The sequence below is a fragment of the Eschrichtius robustus genome, chromosome 15, assembly GCF_028021215.1.
Source record: "Eschrichtius robustus isolate mEscRob2 chromosome 15, mEscRob2.pri, whole genome shotgun sequence".
Taxonomy (NCBI): Eukaryota; Metazoa; Chordata; class Mammalia; order Artiodactyla; family Eschrichtiidae; genus Eschrichtius; species Eschrichtius robustus.
In genome coordinates, this window is record NC_090838.1 from 84,112,128 (window position 1) to 84,133,833 (window position 21,706).

A 21,706-nucleotide genomic window follows, 5' to 3' on the forward strand; every position below is an offset into this window, starting at 1 on the left:
CCCCAAAGGCTCTGACATACAGATGACTACGTGATCCCTTCACTAGATCACTACGTGATCTTCACTCTCAGTGAATAACTGCCACTCTTCAGCGCCACCGACTTTCATGCTGCTTCTAATCTGCTTTAGCCTTAAAAGCAATTCTGGCAGCTAAACGAGTGAGGTCAATGCATTCTAAAGACAATCTAAGGCTCCTGTGATCTCTTTCTCAGAAGAAAACATGTGTACTTTGTGATAGCTGCAGTTATTCTCCTTAAAAGCCTGTCTCCCACCTTTTGAAAAAAAAAAAATAAAGTCTGTTAGGTGCTGAGGTTACTAGAAATCGAACTTCCTAGTAGCAGTGGAAAAGCAGAGTAATATAATGCAAAGTGTACAGTTACCATGTGAACACAGGAAATGATCCTCTCCTGAACCTGTGTAACAGATACCTGCCTCCTGGCCGCCTCACCATGGCCCTCTTGGCCTCCCCGTCAGCAGGGAAGCTCTCAGAACATCATTCTTAAGTGCGCAGGGCAGCAGTGCATTCAATGCAACCTCTAAAGGGAGACGGGAGCTCTGAGAAGCCAGGCTCCTGGCTCCGTGCCGTTCATCAGACATAACTGTACCTTCTCCCAAGACCATCTAGGAAGAATGCAGCCCAGCCCCCCAGGAGGCCTGGGTGAGGGATGTACGTGCTCAGCCATGGGTGGCCCTGGCTATACTCACAATGGAGAGGTCTTCACGTAGCTCACGTTGCCGCTGCCCTCGGGGCACTCGGGGCTGACGCACTGGAAGCCTCCACCCGTGTTGATGCACACGGTACCCCGGGGGCACACGTGCTGCGGGCTCACACACTCATCGACATCTGAAATACCGGACACCCAGTGAGGGTGAAGATCCCCCGACACCCCCTCCATCACTGATGGGACCAAATGAATGGCCGCACAGGCACTGGAATGAGGTGCTCCACACGCAGTGAACTTTCCAAATACCCAATGCTGATTCTTAAAACTGGAAGTCTGGTCATCCTTAACCATTTGAAATCCAGATCTGGTGGAAGTGCTGGGGAACTCCCCTCCCTGGATCCCATCCTCCTCCCCCGGCCATGACAGGTTACGGAGGTGCTGGAGGGCACGGACGAGTGTTACTGGTCACAGCACTTCTCTCAGACCTGCCTCCTCCTCAGCCAGAGGGCCCAGGAGTCTGCCCTCCGTGGCTCATATCATGCCCTTTATATGTTCTCTGCTCCCTTCACACGTGAGTTCCCGGGCTGGAGGCTGGGTTTCTTCCCAACCTCCACATAACCCTACGTGGGCCTTCATGAATACTTGTGGGATGGAAGGATGGATGGATGGATGGATGATGGGTGATGGCTGTCTGGATGCTTTCTCCCTCTAGTCCCAGGTGACCCACTCCTCTGAGCCCCGCAGTGGAGCCCCACTAGGACGTCACTGGGGAGCTGCCTGTTCTCTCAGGTTCCATGTCAGCCCATGGAGGAGCCCTCTGCCCTCTCCTCCTCCCCCCGTAGTTCAGAGCCATAGTCTGGGACCACCTGCCTCTGCCACGGCCTCACTCACCCTCACAGCTCTTGCCATCGGCCAGGGTCCGGTATCCGCTGGGGCAGGCACAGCGGTAGGAGCCAGGGGTGTTCACACAGGCGTGCATGCAGAGCCGGGAGCGCCCCTCCTGTCCGTAGAGCTCGCATTCATTCACATCTGGGGACAGAAATGCCCAGTATGACTCCAGGAGCCACCAGGCGGGCGGCCACTAACCATGACCCAGGATGGCTGCTGTGTCACCATCTCTGTCAGCTGTGGCTAACTGGCTGGGTCGGGTGTGGCCACCAAGCCCTATGCCCGGCAGGGCATGCAGGAGCGCTCCCCTTTCTCCCAAGCCAAGGACCCCGAGGGCTGCAGGGAGGAGTCAGGGAGCTGATGAATTCGACCTTAGGCCAGCTCCTCTAAGGCCGATGACTACCTGGGGAGACCCTGCAGAGGCTGTCAAGTCAGGCCCAGCAGCCCAGGGAGGAAGGCGTGGGGCTGCAGACCTAGACTCCCACCCTGGTTCCCAGCCGCACCTTAACCCTCCTCATCTTTAGGAGTGGTGTAAGAGGGTTTCTGCTGCTGTAAAATGAGGCTGTTGGCACCAAACGGCCAATTCTTAGGTTTGAACCAATGGTTTGAGTTGTTTTCAGAAGGAACTTCGATAATCGGGAGAGGTTTGCAAAAGTGGGCCAGTCAGTAAAGCTAAGCGGAGAGGGGACCAGAGAATGAGCCCAGGCCCCTGCACAGCTCCGGGGGGCGGAGTGCGGGGAGCGAGGGGGCTGTCTACGGTCACAGCGACTCTTAGCTCCTCCCTGCCACCTGCCCTGCGATCCCAGCCAAGAGGGAGCGGATAAGGGACCTGAAGGCTCTTCTAGACGAGTGTGCGTGGCCGAGGGGAGACCGGGGACCCCTAGCTGCTTTCTCTACAGTCTGGTTTTCTTAGGACAGCCCCTAATGTCTTCGCACTAGCTGTGTCCTAGCAACCATCTGCGCCACACTTACCTAAGCCGCAAGGTGGGCGGGCCTTCCTGAGACCACGCCCAGGAAGCCGCCCGCCCGCGCGCACTCGGCCCCTGGGCGAGGGCGGGGTGCGCCCGGGAGGGCTGCAGGTGGGAGCTCCTCTCCCCGCAACCCCAGCGTCCCCCCTTCCGCCTCCCTCCCCGGGCCGAGCCCGCGCCTACCCTGGCAGACGCTGTGGCCGGCGGCGCCGCTCAGGTGGAATCCGGCCTCACAGCTGCAGTGCTGCGTCCGCTCCACCTGCGCGCATCGCGGCGCGCGGCTGAAGGCGGGGTCCCCCTCCTCGCTGCCCTCGACGGCGACTGCGGGGAGAAGACACCCTTAGGGCCGGGCCCGGCGCACCTGGGCCTGACCTTGGAGGAGCCCCGAGATCGGGGCGTGGCCCCTTCTCAGAGCTTACTCTGGAGTAGGGAAAGGAAAGGCACGGAATTAACCGAAACCCAGCCGTCGGTCCAGGGCCCACCGGAAGGGGCGAAGGACAGGGGACGCACCCGAATAGAACGACGCACGAAAAGCAGGCCAGACAACTGCACCCTGAGGGCCGCAGTGCCGTTAAATCCGCGTTTCACTTACAAAGGCTTAAAACACCAAAATTCTAGCCGTGATCACTGTAGTTGAAAACTATGGAGCTTATCGAAATAATGCCATTTGCAGCCACATGGATGGACCTCGAGACTGTCACAGTGAAGTAAGTCAGACACCGAGAGACAAATATCATATGGTATCGCTTATATGTGGAATCTAACAAAAGGGTGCAAATGAACTTATTTACAAAACAGAAATAGAGTGACAGATGTAGAAAACAAACTTCTGGTTACCAAGGGGGAAGGAGGGAGGGATAAATTGGGAGATTGGAATTAACATATACACACTACTATATATAAAACAGATAACTAATAAGGACCTACTGTATAGCACAGGGAACTCTACTCAATACTCTGTAATGGCCTATATGGGAAAAGAATCTAAAAAAGAGTGGATATATGTATATGTATAACTGATTCAGTTTGCTGTACAGCAGAAACTAACACAACATTGTAAATCAACTATACCCCAGTAAAAATTAATTAAAAAAAAAACTATGGAGCTTAAAACACTACTTCTTTTTCAGGGTTCTTTTTTGTATTTTTAAAATACTTTCTTAAAGTGTCTAAGCTTTTTGTTTGTTGTAACGAAGAACATAAATCAATTTTCTTATCAGAAAAAAGTGTTAGTTTTTGAAAGTTTTCAAAGGATTGAGAGCTCTCATATGGTCAGAAGAGACTGCAAAGGAATCGGTGGTAGGGCTTCCCTGGTGGCGCAGTGGTTGAGAGTCTGCCTGCCAATGCAGGGGACACGGGTTCGAGCCCTGGTCTGGGAAGATCCCACATGCCGTGGAGCAACTAGGCCCGTGAGCCACAATTACTGAGCCTGCGCGTCTGGAGCCTGTGCTCCGCAACAAGAGAGGCCGCGATAGTGAGAGACCCGCACACCGCGATGAAGAGTGGCCCCCGCTCGCCGCAACTGGAGAAAGCCCTCGCACAGAAATGAAGACCCAACACAGCCATAAATAAATAATAAATAAATAAATAAATAGGGGGGGAGAAGCCGTGAGGCTGCCAAGAAGGCCCTGTTTCCACATAGGGCAGCCCCAGGGACAGGCGCTGTCAGGGGGCCTCTGGGCTCTTCCTGAGAAAGTGCCCAGCAGGGTGACTCAGCTGAACGGAATCACGACACATTAAGCAGCAGATCTCTGGGGACAACATTTAAACCTGACCTTGAGCTGGGTCCAATGCAAGGATATCAAGTATTGACAAAGCTTGTACTCTCTGGACACCAATTCTTATCCCCCCACCAAGATTCCACTCAGAAATCAAGACAGTCAGACAGGACACTTCAGGCTTTTCTGGCAAAGGAATAAGACATCTTTAGGTTTTGACTTTTTTTTTTTTTTTTGACTTCATGGCATGCAGGCTCTTAGTTCCCTGACCAGGGATCGAACCTGTGCCCCCTGAAGTGGAAGCATGGAGTCTCAACCGCTGGACCGCCAGCGAAGTCCTGGTTTTGATTTTCTTATATAAGAAATGTTGGCTGCAGCATAGTGTAGAACCGCCACCCATCCGCCATAGATTCCTTATCATTGGATTTTCTTGGCACCCGCAAAAACAGCCACAGTGTGACAGCTAGACCTTCAGGCTGGACAAATGTTGAGACTCGAGTGTGGGTCATAACCTCATCACCAGTCGAACGTCTAGTTCATCCAGCTCTGAAAATACTTTGGCCTGTGTCAGTAACTATGAATTTTGCAGGATGTGATGAGAGCGTCTGCAGGAGAAGCTGTTTTGCTGACGTGCAGAGGAAAAGTCAACCATGTGAAGGTGGCAGCAAGGAAGCTTCTCAGGCCAAGTTCCCAATCTGGAGGGTTTTCAGGGTGGGGTCAGTCCTTCCACTTGCATTTTCTTCCATAAGAAGGATCAAAACTCTGGTTCCAAAAAAGAACTAAACTCCATCCCAAATAACCACTTCAGGGAACCAGAGGGATCCTTGGATGTAAAACAGAGAGGACATCCCGCCTAGTCTGCCTTTGGTGACCCATGACCGGGGTCCTACTTCTCTCTCTGCAGCAGACCGTCCTCCCCCAGCCCCACAGCCGCTACGTACCAGTCTGGGCCTCATGCTGACAGCGGCTCCCCGTCCTTCCCGGAGGACAAATGCATTTGTACTGGTTGACACCTTCCACACATGTGCCACCATTCTGACAAGGCTGGCTGGAGCATTCGCTGATATCTAGGAAAATAAGTAAGTTTCAAATACAGGTATGTGAGTTCTAATTCTAAAATGAACAAACAGAAAACAAAGATGGGGTCACTTTCTTTCCATGGCAGGATGACTCCAGTTTGTGACCTCCCCACTCTGCCCATGCCACCGCCCCTCCCAGCAAGAGCAAGAGCTGGGAGGGGGCCAGTGGGGCTGAGATGTATAGCCTACCCTCATTCAGCAGGCCACGGACCCTGGCACACGCTGCGCCCACCTGGAGCTCTACCTGTGGGAGCTGGCCCATCACCCAGCTGTGTTCCACCCAGGGGCACCATTTTCTAATTTGCAGTGTAGACGCTGTAGCGGAGCAGAGGCAACTACCTGTGGCCTGTGCCCACATTGCCTTTGCATCGAGCCTTACAGCCCCCCAACTCTGCCCCTATCAACCAGCACCCAGGTAGAACACCTTCTGAACAAGAACTCAATTCAGAGGGTTATAAGAGAGAGGGGTGGCCCATCAGAATGTCCAGGGATGGGGAAAATGAACTCTTTCCAAATTCCCACCCAGACACCCTCCTGTGCTCATTATTTCCTGTGCGACCAGGGAGGAGTTAATCTTGACCTTGACATTTCCTTAATGTTGGAAAAGGGAAATGTTCTTTGCTTATATACACAACGGTCCTGTGGAAAATATATATAGAGATATATTCAACGTGTTTAAAATTGTAATAGGTTTAGGGACTTCCCTGGCGGTCCAGTAGTTAGGACTCGGCGCTTTCACTGCTGGGGGCCCAGGTTCAATCCCTGGTCAGGGAACTAGGATCCTGCAAGCAGAGTGGCGTGGCCAAAAAATATGATAATAATAAAATAAAATAAAAATTTAATAGGTTTTAATAGATTTTTCTCTGTGTGGTAGATTACAGGTAATTTTTGCTTATTGACAATTTTTTATACTCTTCTGTTTTTCCAAAATAAATTTTCTAATGAGAAAAAATGATTTTTTAAAACCCTCAGCCCACATCTGCTTGTTGTGAGTTCCTGAAGCCCAGTTTTAATACACAGAGCACAGGCCGTTTCCACCAGAGAGGAAAGGTTTGTCAGTTCACTGACTTGACCACAGCATCTTGGGAAAGAAAACTGGAAGCACCTTCTTGTTGGCATAAGAGCATCCTTTCCTGCTGTGTCTATCAAGAGGGAGGAAAAGGTGCTTTGCTCCTGATGAGAACAACAGCCTTCCTGTGGGTGGGTTGGCAGGGACTTTGGCTTCTCTTCAGCCTCCTTGTAATTGGGATGTTACGTAGACGATTACATGGATTCTATTAATCGTGAAAGGACCCAGACCATCCAAATGCTGCTTATCCCTGGAGAAGGAGCCATTCCAATTCCTCAGTAACCTCAGCCTGGGGAGGGGAACCTCAGCGATCCCCCCCTCTACGTTCTGTTTTCAGACGACCGGTTCCCAGGAATGTGTCTGGAACGACACAAATGCCCCAGAGCTTGGAATTTGTTTCTGCCCATTGTCCAGCACCATCATTGCTCCCCAGCAAAGTCTGAAAGTGGGCAGATCACTAGGCCGGGAAGTTACGGGCAGAGAGCCAAAGACCGTGAACCGGAGAATCTTTTGGTTTGGCTCCGGGGCGGCGACCAGCACCATTGTCTGTCCCCTGCTGGGCTTCCAGTGGAAGGCACTGAGTCTAGCCACACCTGGCTGCACCTGGCTGGTGTGGGTGTGGGTGTGCGTAGGGTGGGATGGAATCATTGGCTTGATAGAGAAATGCAGAGGTGCCCCGCTCCCGTCTGGATCTTGTTCCCCAGGATTTTCATTTCTAGACAGGCTCTATTCGACTCTTTATTTCTTATCTTGATACAATGTCAGGCATTCCATGGTCTGATGTCCAGTTCTGGCGCCCCATCTGTGACCTGACTGAGGTACAGTTGTCATCACATTCTTATCTGTCCAAGCTGTGGCATTTAGCTAAATGCATGGCAACTTCAGAGCTATAAAAGAGGGCACTGGCAGACCTAAATAGACATTTCTCCAAGGAAAGCATACAGATGGCCAACAGGCACATGAAAAGATGCTCAACATCGCTAATAATTAGAGAAATGCAAATCAAAACTACCATGAGGTCCCACCTCACACCGGTCAGAATGGCCATCATTAAAAAGCCTACAAATAACAAATGTTTGAGAGGGTGTGGAGAAAAGGGAACGTTCCTACACTTTTGGTGGGAATGTAAATTGGTGCAGCCATTATGGAAAACAGTATGGAGATTCCTTATGGTAGAGTTATCATATGATCAGCAATCCCACTCCTGGGCATGTATCTGGAAAAGACGAAAACTCTAATATGAAAAGATATATGCACCCCAATGTTCATAGCAGCACTATTTTTATTTTAATTTATTTTTATTTTTTTAATTTTTGGCTGCGTCGGGTCTTTGTTGCTGCACGCGGGCTTTCGCTAGTTGCGGGGAGCGGGGGCTACTCTTCGTTGCGGTGCGCGGGCTTCTCATGGTGGTGGCTTCTCTTGTTGTGGAGCATGGGCTCTAGGCGCACGGGCTTCAGTAGTTGTTGTACGCAGGCTCAGTAGTTGTGGCTGGCGGGCTCTAGATTGCAGGCTCAGTAGTTGTGGCGCACGGGCTTAGTTGCTCCGCGGCATGTGGGACCTACCCGGACCAGGGATCGAACCCGTGTCCCCTGCACTGGCAGGCGGATTCCCAACCACTGCGCCACCAGGGAAGTCCCCATAGCAGCACTACTGACAATAGCCAAGGCATGGAAACAACCTAAATGTCCATCGACAGGTGAACTGATAAAGAAGATGTGGGGGCTTCCCTGGTGGCGCAGTGGTTGAGAGTCTGCCTGCCGATGCAGGGGACACGGGTTCGAGCCCTGGTCTGGGAGGATCCCACATGCCGCGGAGCAACTGGGCCCGTGAGCCACAACTACTGAGCCTGCGCGTCTGGAGCCGTGCTCTGCAATGAGAGGCCGCGACAGTGAGAGGCCCGCGCACCGCGATGAAGAGTGGCCCCTGGGCTTCCCTGGTGGTGCAGTGGTTGAGAATTCGCCTGCCAGTGCAGGGGACATGGGTTCGATCCCTGCTCCGGGAAGATCCCACATGCCGCGGAGCAACTAAGCTCGTGTGCCACAACTACTGAGCCTGTGCTCTAGAGCCCGTGAGGCACAACTACTGAGCCCGCGTGCCGCGACTACTGAAGCCCACGCGCCTAGAGACTGTGCTCCACAATGAGAGAAGCCACTGCAATGAGAAGCCCGCGCACTGCAACGAAGAGTAGCCCCCGCTCGCCGCAACTAGAGAAAGCCCGCGTGCAGCAATGAAGACCCAACACAGCCAAAAATAAATAAAAAAAAAAAAAAAAAAAAAAGAGTGGCCCCCGCTCGCCGCAACTGGAGAAAGCCCGCGCGCAGCAACGAAGACCCAACACAGCCAAAAATAAATAAATTTATTAAAAAAAAAAAAAAGATGTGGTATATAAACAATGGAGTATTACTCAACCATAAAGAAGAATGAAATATTGCCATTTGCAGCAAGGCGGATGGACCTAGAGATTATCATACTAAGTGAAGTAAGTCAGACAGAGAAAGACAAACATTATAGGATATCATTTATATGTGGTATCTAAAACAAATAATACACATCAACTCATTTACAAAACAGAAACAGATTCACAGACATAGAAAACAAAATTATGGTTACCAAAGGGGAAAGGGATGGGGGAGAGATAAATTAGGAGTTTGGGATTAACAGAGACACATTACTATGTATAAAATAGATAAACAACTAGGTCCTACTGTATAGCACAGGGGAACTATACTCAATATCTTGTAATAACCTCTAATGGAAAAGAATCTGAAAAAGTATATATATATATATGTATATATATACATATATATATACATACATATATATATATATATATATATATATCTGAATCACTCTGCTGCATACCTGAAACTAATACAATATTGTAAATCAACCCTACTTCAATTTTTAAAAAAAGAGGGTACTGGCAGAGACTATGGAGAGGCTGGAAAGCCAAAAGCATGGATGATAATTCCATTTTAATCTTTTTACTGAGCACTTACTGTTTCCCTGGAACTAAGCTAAGTGTTTTACATGCACGAGCTGATTTTTCCTCTTTTATTTGTTTCCTGTTGTTTTATCATCTTGCTTCAAATTTTCCATTTCTCCAATCACCTCATTTCTAAGGTTTTCTGATTTTTATTTATATTGTCCTTTCATAGTTTTTATCTTTTTAAAATTTCTTTCCACTTGTTTGGAAATACTAGGTTGCAGTTTTCATCTTTTTTTATGGTCATGTCTTTCTGGGATTTCTTCATTGACTGTAGAGAGTTTATTCTCTGTATTTTTAGAATAATTTGTATGGAATTTGGCAAGAGTCCTTTTCTGTTACTCATATTGAGGGGAAATAAGATTTCCCGCATAGCTTTTCTGACTTCCTGACTCTTAATCTCCCCCTTTAGTTGTTTCTCAAGGTGGCTCATGCCTTCTCTGCTCTGCCCCATCCTCTCTCTTACTTTTACCTGGACCATCCCTTTCATTTGCGCCGATTTTCCTTGTTGGGCTCAATTTGGATTCTCCTCCTATTCGAGTCTCCTCCACACTGGAGCTTTGTCCTGAGAAGTTTCCAGAGATCCTCGGGGCCAGATTGCTCCAGCCACTGAAACTTCTTGATGCAAAGGTAAACCCCACACCTGAGAAAACTGACCCAGAAAGGCCAGTACTGAGCCGGATCCCCATACAATTATTGGATTTTCAAGAAAAACTAAAAAATCCTGTGGGCATCCAGGCACAAAGACCAAGGTACTTATGATAGCAACAACAGTATCAGTTAAAACAGGAGACGTGGAAGAACACATTTAAGATACTCAAGAAAATGTGAGACAGGTATTTTATGTCCAATCCAACAGTCGTTGGGTGGTAAAGCTGTACACTTTCAAGAACTCGGGGAATTGCCCCCCTGAGTCCCTCTTCAAGGAACTACTGGAGAGAGGTCAGCAAGAGGACGGTGATGCTTACCAAAGATCAGCATCACAAGAAGAGAGATGACGGACAGCAGGGACTTCCCAGCAGAAGTATGTACCGCCCCTTTGCCCAAACAGTACAAAAATCTCACCAGAATCTGATCAAGCCTCTGGAGTTAGCTACCAGTTTATAAGAAATACAGAGACCCAAAACTTACAAACTTCCAGTCATAAGATAAGTACTAGGCATATAATGTACAATGTGATGACTGTGGTTAACTCTGCCGTGTAGTATATTTGAAAGGGGGTAAACCCTAAGAGTTCTCATCACAAGGGAAAAAAGAAACCATTTTTTTTTTGTATCTGTAGGAGATGATGGATGTTAACTAAACTTCCTGTGGTAATCATTTCACAATCTATGGAAGTCAAGTAGTTATGCTGTACACCTTAAACTTACACAGTGCTGTTATGTCATTATATCTCAGTAAAACTGGACACACAGACAAAAGAAATGCAGGTCATGTTAAATGACCCCACAGGGATGCAGTGAGCAAGACCAAGGCTGTGGGAAACAACCCATTTTCTTCAACAAATAAACTGCAAAGGAATGGGAGACGGGGAGGAGGAGGAGTCGTCTTCTTCAAGACGACTATGGATTAAAAAGGTGTAGGAGACACATCAACCAACTGCGATGTATGGAACTTATTTGGACCCTGGTTCAAACGAAGTGTTAAAAATATGAGAGACAATTGGAGAAACGTTTACCCTGACTAGATATTTCAAGATATTAAGAGATTTGCTGTGTTGATAATTACTGGGCTATGAGTAGCTGAGAACCATTAAACTATTCTTTCTACTTTTGAATGTTTGAATTTTTCCATAATGAAAAATGCTTTAAGATGGCTTGTCTTGATGAATGGATAAAGAAGATGTGGTACATATATATATACACATAATGGAATATTACTCAACCATGAAAAAGAATGAAATAATGCCATTTGCAGCTACATTGATGGACCCAGAGATTATCACACTAAGGGAAGTAAGTCAGACAGAGAAAGACAAATACCACACTGTGGCGGGGGCGGGGGGGGTGATGGAATGAGAGGTTGGAGTTAGCAGATGGAAACTATTACATGTAGAAGGGATAAACAATACAGTCCTACTGTAGGGCACAGGGAACTACATTCAATATCCTGTAATAAACCATAATGGAAAAGAAAAAAAAGCTTGCTTGTCTCGGCATTGGTTATGATTATAGAAGCAACAGAGGAATAGTTAAGTATAGAATAGCCCTTATGAGGAAGTGCTTCATAATCATTAAAAGTTATGTTTAGAAAGAAGAGTTAATGGAGATTAACTTGCGTTAATATCTACACACAGAAGATGTTGAATATGTAAAATTTGCATATATCTGCTTAGATAAAAGTCCGGAAGGAAATTCATAGTTTCTAAATATAATCCCCCATTCATTCATTCACTCACTCAAGCATTTGGTAAATCAACCAGCCAGTCAGTTTCACAGTAACTAATTATCAAGTGGCTACTATATCAAAGGTCTTTCAATTGCTGTTTAAAGGTCTCTGAGGAAAGGTCTCATGATATAAAGGCAAGGGAACTGAAGCTGTGCTCTATTCTGACTTCAAGATAACCTTCCAGACACCAAATCCAGTGCACGACCCTGATTTTCTGCAGTCTCCCTGTGGTTTGCCTCTGCAGGCTCTTCCTGTCTCCTTTGCCCTCCTTTGTCTGGGTCCTGAGCTACTTCTTCTTCTTTTTTTTTTTTAGAGGCAGGATCTGATATGAGTTTATTTATTTATTTATTTTTGGCTGTGTTCGGTCTTCGTTGCTGCACGCGGGCTTTCTCTAGTTGTGGCGAGCGGGGGCTACTCTTCGTTGCGGTGCATGGGCTTCTCATTGTGGTGACTTCTCTTCTTGCAGAGCACGGGCTCTAGGTGCGTGGGCTTCAGTAGTTGCGGCACGTGGGCTCAGTAGTTGTGGCTCGCGGGCTCTAGAGCGCAGGCTCAGTAGTTGTGGCGCACGGGCTTAGTTGCTCCACGGCATGTGGGATCTTCCTGGACCAGGGCTCGAACCTGTGTCCCCTGCATTGGCAGGCGGATTCTTAACCACTGCGCCACCAGGGAAGTCCCCTGAGCTACTTCTTTTCTCTCTCTCCCCTCTCCTCTGGGTGCTCATATCACTGTCCATGGATTTAAACACCATCTTTATGCTAATATTTCCCAACTGCGTCTCTCTGACCCTCCTTTGCCCTTGACACCAGACTTTACATCCAACTGTCCACCTAACTCTATTGGGAAAGGAAGTCTTTGGCCCCCCACTAGGCCTGGCACACTCCCTCAACATGAGATAAAGCATCCCCACGGCCTGTGCTGGGTTTACCACCTCGTGTGGCCATATCTTTCCCTGCTTCCTGCTCCACGAGTGCTCTTGTGTTCTGCTGCAGTTGTATGTGGATGGCCCTCAGGCACGCCCTCAGCTCCAGTGTTTCAGCTTCCTTGGGGAAGTGGAGGGGCGGGGAGGAGGGTCCTTCCACTGCATGCAGGTGAGCTGCCCTGTGCAACTGCTGCTGAGAGAGACCCGCACGCCCTCATCTCCAGTGTTTCAGCTTCCTTGGGGAAGTGGAGGGGCGGGGAGGAGTGTCCTTCCACTGCACACAGGTGAGCTGCCCTGTGCAACTGCTGCTGAGAGAGACCCACCCGCCCTGGGGGGCGGGCGCCCACGGCTGGAGCTGGTCTTGCTCTGTCTACTCTGCGTGAGGACGGCGTTGCTCCAGCCAGGGCCTGACCCCTTTGTGTTTTCCTTGGCGACTCCAACACCGAGATGCCGTGGGCAGAAAGTGCTTGGAGCCTCGCTGGGACTGGTAACCAGGGCACGGTACTGTGCCCGATGGTCTCCGCGGGTTGAATGTATGGATCTCTACTGGGATGTTGCACAGACATGCTAACGTGACCAAAATGGAATTCTGATCAACGACCCACACACAGGTTGTTTAAAACAAACCTACCGGGCTTCCCCGGTGGCGCAGTGGTTGAGAACCTGCCTGCCAATGCAGGGGACACGGGTTCGAGCCCTGGTCTGGGAAGATCCCACATGCCGCGGAGCAACTAGGCCCGTGAGCCACAACTACTGAGCCTGCGCGTCTGGAGCCTGTGCTCCGCAACAAGAGAGGCCGCGATAGTGAGAGGCCCGCGCACCGTGATGAAGAGTGGCCCCCGCTTGCTGCAACTAGAGAAAGCCCTCGCACAGAAACGAAGACCCAACACAGCCAAAAATAAATAAATAAATTAATTAATTAAAAAAAAAAAACCTACCAATTTACATTCCCACCAAGAGAAAAAAGAATAAAATAATGCCAGTTGCAGCCACATGGATGGACCTAGAGATGATCATACAAAGTGAAGTCAGACAGAGAAAGACAAATATTACATGACATCACTTACATGTGGAATCTGAAAAAATAATACAAATCAACTCACAAAACAGAAACAGACTCACAGACATAGAAAACAAAATTATGATTACGAAAGGGGATACGGGAAGGAAAGGGATAAATGAGGAGTTTGGGATTAGCAGATACACATTAGTATATATAAAATAGATAAACAACAAGAATTTACTGTATAACACAGGGAACTGTATTCAGTATCTTGCAATAACCTGTAATGGAAAAGAATCTGAAGCCGTACATCTGAAACTAACACAGTGTTATAAATGAACTATAATGAAATAAAAACAACAACCCAAAACAAACCTACATCTGTCGCTGGGTCTTCATGGTCTCATGCACCCTGTCTGGCAGCCTGGGAGCCCCGCCTTCTCTTCCTGCTCACATCCCACGTGGGATAAGTTCCATCAGTTCTGTCTCCAAGTTTACTTGCAATCTCCCCTGCTGCTTCTCTCCCCTGGACCTGCTAACAGCCACCTAAGTGGTTTCCCAGCGTCCATCTCTTCTCGTCACCTCCAGTGCATCTCTACACAACAGCAACGTGCCCATCCAATCAGCACAGCCCAGTACCCAGTGAAAACTGGTTGAATGAATGGATGAATGACGGTTTAGAAAAAGGGAGGGTGGGGATGACGAATGAAAACAATTCTTTTTTCCCCAGCGTGGCGGTAAGGGACAAGGGTATTTATTTCTCTCGTGTTGTTGTTTGGTTACCCATGTTGTCAAAGGGACGAGGTCTGTGGCTATGATTTCCTCAATTCAGGAAGCTTCAAATCTTAAAAAACATGCTCTTCTGAGTAAGAAGGGAAAAAGGGAACTAATCCAGGAAGCTCAATGGCTGTTTTCCATCCTGGAGTTCTGGAACCTTCCTCTGCCCACTGCGTTTCTTGATGGTATAATTATGTGTCATTTCCTTCCATGCCAACTTGTGTTCATCACCTTCATCCAAGCAGTTGCCCGGATATGGGGTGAGGGGCAATTATTAAAGCACTGCCAAATTCTTCGGTGACACTGACCTTTTGGGTCTTGAGATAAATTCCCTGTAAGTAAGAAGATGATTTCCCCCCTGAGGCCACACCCACAGTGACTACAAGACTCCTGACGTGGACGAGCTGTAGCTGCTGATAGGATTCTGGGGCCGCTCCGAGGCGGGGGAAGGGGAGCCCTGGATTGTTGAACTCCAGCCCGTGTCCTGCCCATGCCCTCAATGCTGTCCCAACTGGTCGCCAAATAGCAGGTAGAAGCACTACTTCTCCTTCTTGACAGGCTTGGGTGGCCCCCCTTTGAGGCTCCTGCTAGAGACAGCATCCATTAATCGAATAAATTCCTGCCCAGAACAGAACTGTCCGTCAGGCACCGTCCACTCACTTGGAGAGCGGTCATGTCCAACAGCTGGTTGGGCACCTTGGTCATGACATATGAGTGTTTTTGTTTCATCACCACCCGACGGTGAACTCCATGCCCAGTTTATACTTAAACTGTAAGATGCAAAATATCCCTCTGAGATCTCAGTGTGGACTGGCCACCGCCTCGTTCCCTGAGCCAGTGCTTCTCAGGTTTTTAGATAGTAAATGTGGCCCTCGTAGAAGTCCAGGGTGGGCTACAGCAAGCCGTCCTCGGGCACGGAGGTCAGGGAAGAAGGACCAGTGGGCAGAGAGGAGGCTGGGGGAGAGGGGAGGCCAAGAACACACGGCGAATCTGGAATGAGCTGGGAAGTTCAAGGTGGAGAATGAGAAGTACCATGTTGGACAATGGGAAAGACCAGTAGACTTGCTGGTCACGCTTGGCAGTGGTCCTCCAGGGAAGGTGACCTCCACATCTCAGGAGAGGGACTGCTCAGTGAGACTGGGTGCCCTGATGTTTGTCAGGGCTGGCTCGACCTTCCCAAAATGTCAGTGCAGGGGAAGGTATCTCACCTGGTCATGCCCTACTGTTGGCTTACACCTGGCAGCCCTTCTGACTGGTTAGGGCCCAAATACATCAGCGCTTCAAAACGTTCAATATCCTTTTTGCTTCTGGCAGTGGCAAAAACCAACAAAGTGGTGTTTCTCAAAATTCAGTTAACGTCAGAATCGTTTGAAAAATGCAGGTTTCCCAAGTCTCATCCATAAAGATCTCACCCAACTCGGTAGACCTGCTGAGGCCTCAGAGCCTGTGTTTTACAAGCTTTCTGGGTGACTCTGGAGCACCTAAAAGTTTGGGAACTGCAGCACACAGGCCACAATGCAGTAGGGCTCTGTTTTCCATCGGGGGGGTCCTGCTGCAGGGAGGTGAGGTGCTAATACATAATTAACATGTGCAAGGTCAAGAGGGCAGCTGGCAGACACACCCAGGATCCTCTGGGAAGGCATCCTAGTCAGGCTGGTAAGATGACCCTGGGCTGCTTTGGGTCCCAACTTTGTCAAGCAACAACGTATTCCTTTGTTCCTGACCCTCTGGTGTTTCTTACTTATCTGCCTAAATATGCATTTTTCAGCTATCTTCTCCTTCGAACCCATCTTTTCATTTAAACCACATGATGCTCACTGTAAATGTGTATCACCACTGTGGGCTGAGTATGGATAAGACCTGAGCAAGAAAGAAAACTTGCACTTGGGTAAAACGTGCTTGCCCACAGCACCGCCGGGGGAGCATGGGCTGGTGCTGCCCTTGTGAAGAGCAGCATGGCAGCACTTGGTCCAAAGGAAGTGAGCGTGCAACCAACTGCCCCCCAACTCCAGCCCCATATACAGGGCCCAGAGACAAACAGAGGGGATCAGAAGACCTTGTCAGCACTGTTTGTGGTGGTGGGGAGGAGACTACCATCTGGGTGTCCATGACAGGAGTACAACAGGTGAGATGTGCCCACACCTCATGGAAGTTGGTGGGGCCATCAGAGGCACCTGGATGCTCCGAGGAAGAAACCAACTGGGGTCAGTAACTCAATCTGTAAGTTAAAAATACAGACACCCAAAGCAATGACAATGAAATGCTGTTGTGGTCCCACCTCTGCTACCATAGTTTAGCACACATAAGGTGCTTTTCTTGGATGGAGATCTTTCAGGGTCAAGGGTAAATCCAGATACTGGCATTTCCCCCTGGTGTGTCTGCAGGTCATGTGGCTTGATTTCCTGGCTGGTTCCCAGATAAGTCTGAGAGCTGGTACCTGTCATCAACCTTTGAATCACTGTTCTTCCCAGGAGGGGGAAACAGAAGTCTAGGTCCATGAATGTGGTGCTGGTCGCCCTGTGCTTCTCATATCAACCTACACTCGTCTTCAGAGATGGCCTCTTTTTTTGTTTTTTAACGTTTAAAAAAATATTTTATTTATTTATTTATTTGGCTGGCCCAGGTCTTAGTTGCGGCAGGCGGGCTCCTTAGTTGCGGCATGTGAACTCTTAGGTACGGCATGCATGTGGGATCTAGTTCCCTGACCAGGGAACGAACTCGGGCCCCCTGCCTTGGGAGTGTGGAGTCTTAACCACTGCACCACGAGGGAAGTCCCGAGATGGTCTGTTTTCTGATGTTCCTTTATATTTTCAAGTTATTTATGCATTTGAAGTCCTCTCCATACTACTCTTGACAACGGACTTATTTATGTAATATTTGCGTTTTCCCCTTCAATGCTTGGGCTAAAATCATGGACATTCTGTCCCAGCAGATGTCCCGTGAATCCTGTTCTGAAAATGAACAGGATATCCGTGACATTTTGACCATATACTTTTAAAAAGCCAACAAATTATGCGTGCCAAGAAAGTACTGTTTTCAAGCTTAGCACAGAGAAAAGAAGCTTTTTCATGCCTCCCTCTCATCCCAATGGTCTCTCCTGGAGCCTGTCTCCACCAAGTCCTAAAGCAGTCACAAAGGACACCTGAGAAATTTCCTCAACCCTACAGATCACCAAGAGGCTCGCCAATAAACTACAGCCCCAGAACAAAGCAGCCCAAAGGAGGAACATTTCTCTGTAGTACCACTTCTTGCCCCTCCCCTAACCCACAGAAGACTTCTTCCCCAACTCTGGGGTCAGAGTGTATGGTATGAATCAGTTCAGCCTGTTCCCCAGCTGTGTGGCCTTGGGCAAGATCCTTCACCTCTCTGTGCCTCAATTTCCCCATATGCAAAACAAGAAGACTGAATCGTTGGGAGGGTCTGGCGAGGGCTTCTGTAGATAGAGGCCAGCCCAAGCCAGGCTGTGGTCATCAGACACGCTGGCTGCTGTTCTGCGGTTGAGGAATCAGGCAGCAAAGTGTCCCCCGGAATGACCCTTCCCATCTGGCAGGCCCCTGGGGAGGAAGGACCGTACCTCTACAGCGGGGCTGCTCTCCTGTCCAGGTGCCGTTGGGAAGACACACCACGCTGCTGGGCCCAACCAGCCGGAAGCCAGCGTTGCAGGTAAAATGGACTTCGTGATCCACTAAGTACTTGCTCCCAAACTTTCTGCCATCCGGAGGGGTGCTCAGAGCAGGGCAGGAAACTGTAAGGAAAAAAAGAAGGCCCACAGCCGTTTAGACATCACTCTGGATTACACGGCTTCTCACCCGCAGTGCCCTGGGGTTGAGTGCCTGCTCCGGGCAGTGCACTGGGCTGCACATTTCATTTTTTCTTATTTTTTTGGCCGCACCGCGCGGCTTGCGGGATCTTAGTTCCCCAAGCAGGGATCGAACCCGGGCCCTCAGCAGTGGAAGCACAGAGTCCTAACCAGTGAACTGCCAGGGAATTCCCTGGGCTGCACATTTTACATACCACGTGTCACCGAACCCTTAAAGCACTCTTGGACACAGGTAGTGCATGCCCGCTTGGTGACAGATGAGGAGACCGCAGCTCACAGACTCCCAGGCTCGTGGGCAGGGCCTGGCAGCCTGGGAGGGTGGGAGCTGGGACCCCCCCCCACAGGGCCCACACTCTCGCTCTGCTCTCTCAGAGCCCCAGACGTCCCCAGGGATTCCTTGGTTCTCCTGAAGGGGCCTCCAGGCCTTGGCTTTTGCCCTTCTCTCTGCCAGGAATGTTCTTTCCCCAGAACTGCCCATCTCTGGCTGCTTCTCACTCTCCAAGTCTTGATCCGAATGCCCTCCACCTCCCAGAGGGTTCTCTAACCACCATGTTCTGCTAAAACCTCCCCTGTGAGCTCACTTTGCTTTCTTCTAGCATGTGTAACTGTTGGCATTATCTTATTGACGCGTTTGTTTCCACGTTTGTTGTCAGTTCTTCCCTCAGAATGCAGCTCCAGAGGGCAGGGACCTCGCCCAGCCTCCTTTCCCTGCTGTATCCCGGCACCAGCCCACTGTCTGGCACATAATGAGTGCCCAGTAAATAATTCTTGACCGAATGAATGAGTGAAAAATTGTTTACTGGGTTCTTACCATCTGCCAGGCACCATGTTAGGAGTTTGACACTTAGTGAACAAAACAGATGAAACCCAGCTCTCGGGAAGCCCCCTTCTAGCAGGGGAGACACGTGATAAGCAAGATCCACAAGCAAATGGCAAGGAGTGACAAGAGGTGACAAGTGTCATGTAGAAAATAAAGTAGGGAATAGTGCTGGGGATGCCAGAGGAGGGCTCAATTTGGGTATGGTGGCCGGGGAGGTCTCCCTGGGACAAAAAGTTGAGTGAGGTGAAGGCATGACCATGCAGATATCTGGGGAGGACAGAGGGATCAAGGTGGTGCAAAGGCCCTGAGGTGGGTGTGTGCCTGGCAGGTCTGAGGAATGTCCAGACCACCGTGGCTGCAATGGAGTGGATGAGCTGGACAGTAGTTGCGGATGAAGCCAGAGAGGCGTCAGGGAGCGACATAGAGCAGTGTCACCTGGCATAGAAAAGGAAAGAAAAGGCCACATAACTGGCTCTCGGCATGAGATGGGGCCGCTGGAGGGTCTGAGGAGAGGCAGAGAGTGACCGACCTGTACGCAAACAGCATCACTCTGGCTGCAGCTTGAGTGCAATGTCCAGTGCGAGAGAGGACAGAGAGGGAGGTAGAAGCCAGGGGCAGGATGAAGGCGGCTCAGCCCAGGGTGGGAGCAGGGAGCCAGGAGAGATGGCTTCAACCCTGGCTGTGCTGTGAAGGCAGAAGCAACCGGATTTCCTGAAGGACCACCGTGGGCTGGAGAGAGAGGGGGGACGCTCCCCGTTCCTCCTCCACCTGCAGCAGAGCGCCACGCGTGGTCCACGCTTGTCTAAAGGGAGAGCGTCCCGAGTTGTGACAGGTTGGGTTTGGATTTAGCTGAGCTGGAAATTCAGAGCCACTTCTAACACGTTTTAAAGTAGGTTCCAAGTGTCATTTGTAAAACTATTTTCAGGGGTTTAGACAGATGAACACGAAGCTATTGCTTCAGCTGTGTAGGTTGTAGTGCGTGATGGAGGATCGCTCAGCATCCCCCTCGAGGGGGGCATCTGCCCACACGTCACTCTGGGGGCACTGGGCAGCCACCTGCGGCTCTGCCCCAAATCCCACCTGTGTCCTGGGAGAAGGGCAGGAGCTGGCCCATCCCCCGAGGACTCTCAGTGCCCTTTGGTTACTGGGGAACACCTGACCATGCTGTGTCACCTTCCTTTATGAACCTCCAAGCGGGCACCCGTGGTAATGACCTTGTGAGCAGGAAGCCAGGATGAGCCCACAATGCAATGCTTGGGTGCTCCCAGCTAGCTGTCTCAGTCCCTGTACATACACGACTTTATATTTCTCTCTGAAAAATCTACTACTGCATTGTGCTGAAAAGGATTCAAAATGCTTTGGGGGAAAGGAGTAGGGTCTCTTTGGGGAAGAGAAATCTTTAAAACCCTCAAAAAAGAAAACCTATCTGCTGGAGCAACTCACAGGTAAGTGGTACCAGACTGGATGGAGTCAACATCTCCACACAGCTCCATAAATGTCAGTAGACTTAATGAAATGGATACATATTAATTAAAAATCAATTTGCAGGGACTTCCCTGGCGGTCCAGTGGTTAAGACTTCGCCTTCCAATGCAGGGCTTGCGGGTTTGATCCCTGGTCGGGGAGCTAAGATCCCACATGCCTCGTGGCCAAAAAAACCAAGACATAAAACAGAAGCAGTATTGTAACAAATTCAATAAAGACTTTAAAAACGGTCCACATCAAAAAATCTTAAAAAAAAAAAAAATAATAGCAAGCACTTCCCAAATGGGAGCCGAAGGTTTCTGTTGGGTGGAAAGACATGCCCCTTGGCTGGTTCATTTCATCATGATCGTGTCTTGGTGAGTCTCCAGGGCCACAGGGAAGCTGTCTACACCTTCCCAAAGGAGGACAACATGTAAGAATGAGCTTGGCAGTGAAGCAATCCTGGCGATTTGGGAACATGATTGGAATGAGGGGCCGAGATAAGCCCTAAAGCTGATGGATTGCGATGTCCCTAGGAAAACAGGAGGGAGAAACTTAGAACACAAGCCAGAAAGAGGAAGGCCAAGAATTTTCCAGGACTAGAAATTATTCTTCCTGACTGCCTGCAAATGCCCTTCTAAAAAAAAGGAAAAGATAATTTTCCCACTACGTGCAGTTTGATCTGGAGCAAGCTTCTGGCTTCCCCCGTCCCCTGTGTGGCGCCCCCCCTCCCCTGCAGGCAGTCCTGACAGCTGCCAGCCCCATGTCCAACACACAAGAGAGACAGAACGCATGACAGCGACTCTTGAAAAAGAGAATTGGCCACTTTGAAAAATCTTGTATGGTTCAGAGAAGAAAGACCTTGAACCTGGTGACAAGAGGATTAGTAATTTAACCATAGCTACCTTTCTGTATATACTCGTGGACAGGGACCTCTAACATGGACAGAGCAGTTGTAGAAATTATCTCCTGCAGATTCTTCTTGGAAACTTCCAGAAACGGCAGGAGCTCTGATCCCATGAAAACAGAAAGGATCTGTGTGGGTGAACCTCTAGCAGAAAACAAAATCACCAGAGCTGGGACCCACTACTGCTAACTCACTTCTCTTGGCCTCAGTTTCCCCATCTGCAGCAGAAGGGAAGG

At 49.4% G+C, this 21,706-nt stretch overlaps 1 protein-coding gene across 1 annotated transcript in view; it reads right to left on the bottom strand.

Annotated features, from left to right (window-relative positions):
- Window positions 1-21,706, bottom strand: part of FBLN7 (fibulin 7) — a 50,297-nt gene that overhangs the window by 5,258 nt on the left and 23,333 nt on the right. The window contains 5 exon segments of the mRNA XM_068565072.1: window positions 706-844; window positions 1,557-1,694; window positions 2,705-2,842; window positions 5,181-5,306; window positions 18,035-18,205. Of these exon segments, the coding sequence (XP_068421173.1) occupies window positions 706-844; window positions 1,557-1,694; window positions 2,705-2,842; window positions 5,181-5,306; window positions 18,035-18,205 (712 nt within the window).